This window comes from Camelina sativa, chromosome 5 (genome assembly GCF_000633955.1).
Source record: "Camelina sativa cultivar DH55 chromosome 5, Cs, whole genome shotgun sequence".
Lineage (NCBI taxonomy): Eukaryota > Viridiplantae > Streptophyta > Magnoliopsida > Brassicales > Brassicaceae > Camelina > Camelina sativa.
This window is the reverse complement of record NC_025689.1, coordinates 21476006-21481031: the sequence shown is the minus strand read 5'-3', so window position 1 is coordinate 21481031 and position 5026 is coordinate 21476006. Positions and strand designations below refer to the sequence as shown.

Sequence of the window (5026 nt, the reverse complement as noted above, 5' to 3'; positions counted from 1 at the left end):
TCTTGTCGAATCAGCAGCTAATGCTTTTACGTTTCATGAGTTTGAAGGTGTTTTTAGGGATATACAGAATTCTAATCCAAAACTGGCCAAGTATTTAGAAGAAGCTGATTTCAGGAAGTGTGCTCGTTTTTATGCACCATATAACCGCTACAATATTATGACAACCAACATTGCTGAGTCATTGAATTCTATGTTAAAGGATCATCGGGAGCTGCCATTGATTTCACTTCTTGAGAAAATCAGGATAACCCTTACATCATGGTTTCATGAGTGACGGGAAAAAGCTGCCAAACACAACAAGCGTGCTACACCAAATGTTACAGATGAGATAATATTAAGGTTCAGTAAGGCAATGAAACTAGATGTTTTTCAAGTGGATCAACATGAGTTTGAGGTCAAAGATGATAGGAATAAGTTTGTTGTTCACCTAAATTGTACATGCCATTTCTTTGACATTGAAAGGATACCTTGCATTCACGCCATTGTTGCTGCAAAGCGTACAAACATGGATGAATACAAACTGGTTGATCATTTCTATTTGACAGATATTTGGGCTAAAACATATGCTGAGAGCATTCATCCAAGTGGAGATGTGAAGAATTGGGTATTTCCAGATTCTGTAGCTGAATACTTCTGTGCTCCACCACAAACTAGGATAAAGAGTGGGAGACCGCCAAAGAAGAGAAAGAGATCAGTTGGAGAGTTTGGTATACCAGGTTCTAAATGTCAAAGTCATAAGTGCAACAGATGTGGTAATGAAGGACATAATAAAAGTACTTGCAGATTTCCAATATGATAATTTTTATGCATTTAATTTTTAACAATTGTTACTAGATTTATCCAGGAACACTCTACAGTCTACAGATGTAAACTTCATAGCATACTGATATTCGTAAGACAGTTCCATGAAGGGTATCCTGAATTTCAAGGAGTCCTTCCTGAATATTATAATTTTTAAACAAATGTGTTTCTCAATCTCTATTGTGTGTGTGGTGAGTGTTTCTTTCTGGGGTGTGTGTGTTTTTTACCTTAACCATTCCTTAATACCATTCAGTCTTTACCTAATCCATTCTTAAATATTTCATGATATATATTAAAGGTTATAATTAATTCTCGAATAACAGGCATTGGCCTACTGGTTACTCTCCCACTTGTAATTAGTCGATGTTGCGTGTTTGAACCTTCTGGATGGCACACAGGAATGCCATCCTCATTTTTTATAATCTCTTCCTATATGCCATAATTGATATGTCACCATATATACTAAAGTTTATAACATATTCCCGAATAACAGCCTTTGGCCTACTGGTTACTCTCCCACTTGTAAATTCGCGAAGTCACGGGTTCGAACCTCCGGATGTACATTTGAGGAATGCCATCCTGATTTTGTAAAAACCATTCCTGAATATCTCACCATATATTTTAAAGTCTTACAACAATAATCAAATAATAGGCTTTAGCCTACTGGTTACTCTCCTACTTGTAAATTCCCAATGTCGAGGGTTCGGACCCCCTGGATGCGCATTTGAGGAATGCCATCCTTATTTTTTGTAATCTCTTCCTAAATGCCATCATAAATGTTTGACCATATATATTAAAGGTTATTATTAATTCCGGTATAACAGGCTTTGGTCTACTGGTTACTCTCCTACTTGTAAATTCCCGATGTCGAGGGTTCGGACCCCCTGGATGCGCATTTGAGGAATGCCATCCTTATTTTTTGTAATCTCTTCCTAAATGCCATCATAAATGTTTGACCATATATATTAAAGGTTATTATTAATTCCGGTATAACAGGCTTTGGCCTACTGGTTACTCTCCTACTTGTAAATTCCCGATGTCGAGGGTTCGAACCCCCTGGATGCGCATTTGAGGAATGCCATCCTTTTTTTTGTAATCCCTTCCTAAATGACATCCTAAATGTTTAACCATATATATTAAAGGTTATTACTAATTCACGAATAACAGGCTTTGGCCTACTGATTCCTCTCCTACTTGTAAATTCTCGATGTTGAGGGTTTGAACTCCCTGGATGCGCATTTAAGGAATGCCATCCTTTTTTTTTCTTTTTTTTTTGAGGAATGTCATCCTAAATGTTTGACCATATATATTAAAGGTTATTACTAATTCCCGAATAACAGACTTTGGCCTACTGGTTACTCTCCTACTTGTAAATTCTTGATGTTGAGGGTTTGAACCCTCTGGATGCGCATTTGAGGAATGCCATCCTTTTTTTTCTTTTTTTGAGGAATGTCATCCTGATTTTCTCTAAATCCTTCCTAAATAACTTTCATTCTTTCCCTAATCTGTACAAATACCATCCAAAATAAGAAAAGTTTAACAAAACACACCATTTACTAATTATCTTTAACATTCAAATCAAAATACCAAAACACACAACATATGTTTCCAATAAATCCATTGTAAGTTTATAAATCCAAAGAAAAGTCTAAAATCTGAAAACAAAAATCAACCTTTAAACATCTCAAAATCTTCATAAGTATGATATCATGATAGATATCAAAGCATAACTTGGCTCTTATATCTTCTGAAATCTCTTCTTGAAGTTTACTCATCATCTCTTCTACGCCCATTGAGTGACATTCCACCATTTTAAGAATGAATAATCCAAAGTTTGCATCAGTCTTAATGCGACAAAAGAACCTTTTAGGGCACAAGACTGTAAATGGAGACAGATCAACTGTTCCTCTGTTTCTTTCAGTGCCTAAGAGATAAGGTATCATCTTTGCAATACACACAAATAGTTATCAGAAATATATCATAAGCATAAGATTCACATCATAATCAAATAAGTTCTTACCTGCAATTGGCTTAACATGAGTTTTCATCAAGTTACCTTTACTCTCATGAGTTCGACAATCAAAAAGAGTAATCTTCCTGGACTTGAAGCTTATTTCTATACCAATGACTGTTTGTATTTAGAGTTATAGGCAATACCATAAACTCCATCGAGATCCTGCCACTTCTTAGTAGGAAGACAAACCGAAGGCAACTTCCCACTCACAATATAAGTGACTTCTTTTGGAAACACATATTGTGATTTAAAGTTATCCTTCTTGAAATTGAAGTATGCAGCTTTCAAAATTGAAAAGAAGTATGGCCTCACAAAGGTTGACTTGGGAAGTCTCTTGTTGTGAAAATAAACAGGATCCTGGTTTATTCTCAACCAAAGTAATCCCAGAGCTGCATCAATATGCTACATTTAAAAGAAGAAAAAGACTTTTAGTGTATTAGTTGATATAGACACGATTATATTTGATAATCTGACATTCATAGCATTCATGACATTCAGGATAGCATTCCGAAATTACCGTTTCTTGCAAATTCATCTTTGGTCTTCCCAGAAAATTTAACCAATGTGAGGTGAATGGTTTTGTATTTGTTATCACTCTGAAATTATCAAAATGACGATAATTAGATGCAAGAAAATTGACGAGAATTGACGAGAATTGTTAAAACATCACACTAACCCTGGTCTGATATTTGAGCTCTTCCAAGAATTTAATTCTTCAATGTCATTGAAAGTTGGAGAGAGGAAAGGGTTGAACATTGGATGAATAGCAGATGTGGCAGGGTTTCTTGGTGCTTTATATGGAGTAACGGTTGAAAATGATGGAGTTGTGAGCCGATTGCTTCTCCTTGGAACATGCTTCACACCATCACCATCAACCCTTTGCTTTTTTGTTGGAATAACAATTTTATCTTCCTTATCCAGCTTTCTCTTTTTTTCCTGAAATCAAGATGTAACAAAGAAACAAACTTATTTTTTCAAAAATCAGCAATTATTTATACATAAAAAAACAAAAACTGAATTAAATTAACATACCTCAGGTGAACTAAAACACTTAAGATCGAATGATGGATTCTGTTGCTCTTCTTCTTTTTGATCAACTCTATCATTTGGGCTTACTCCTTCAGGTACATGATGACTTTGTTCGTCATCTTCTTCTTTATCAAGTCCATCATTTAGATTCTCACCTTCATCCACATGATGACTTTGATTGTCATCTTCCTGAGGAAGGTTCTCTTCATCACCACCTTCATGAGGAAGGTTCTCTTCATCACCCTACAAGCAAAAAATGTTTTAGAAACTTTATTAGCTTAAGAAGACTTTCCTAAAAAATTAAATAACAGGAAAAAGTTGTATAATAAAACTTACATCAACAGCTGAATCGAGTTTCTGGGTCATCTGAGCTTCTGAATCGAGCTTCTGGGTCATCTGAGCTTTTGAATCGAGCTTCCGGGTCATCTGAGCTTTTGAATCAAGCTTCTGGGTCATCTGAGCTTTTGAATCGAGCTTCTGGTTCATCTAAGTTTCTGACTCGAGCTTTTCGGTTTGGGTGACCTCCTCCGTTTGGTTTTCGCTTGGAGTAAAGAACTGGAGATGAATTATTTCACTTGTCAATATAATGTGTTAGAATATTTTTAAAAAGTTCTAAGAATCATTACATTTACCTCAGCAGTTAAAACTTCTGGATTTGGTTCACCTTCCTTCTCTTTCTGATTTAGTTCACCTTCATTTTCTCTATGGAAAAACAGTATTTGTTCTTTTCCAAAAAATTCATCTTTCTTTGATTTGTCCATGAAACACCGATTCCTGTATCAAGAATTGCTCGCACTCTTCCTTTGCTCCATTTGTTCTCACACCTAACTTCAACTTCTTGCAGCAATTGTACACACTCAATCAATGATTGCTGAAAAAAACATTAGAAGCTTTTAGTACATTGATTAAGAATACTTTCCCGATCATTCAAAATACAAGTACCAAACTAAGTCTTACCTCCTTAGGAATCTGAGTCTCAGAAGTCAGAGCCACATGCACTGTTTTTTGTTCAGTGGTAGACCTGTTAGGTGGTCGGATCCCATCACCACACTGCAAATATAATTCATTTTTTAGGAAGCTTTAGTGCATATTAAATATACTTTCCCTAACATTCAAAATACAAATAAGAAACAAATTCTTACCTCCGTAGGAATCTGAGTCTCAGATGTATATTGTTCAGTG

The 5026-nt window shown here is 35.5% G+C and overlaps 1 protein-coding gene across 1 annotated transcript; it reads left to right on the top strand.

Moving 5' to 3' along the window:
• Positions 353-870, top strand: LOC104789458. The gene is made up of 2 exons (XM_010515152.1): positions 353-716; positions 845-870. The coding sequence occupies exons 1-2, from the start codon at positions 353-355 to the stop codon at positions 868-870; spliced, it is 390 nt and encodes a 129-aa protein (XP_010513454.1).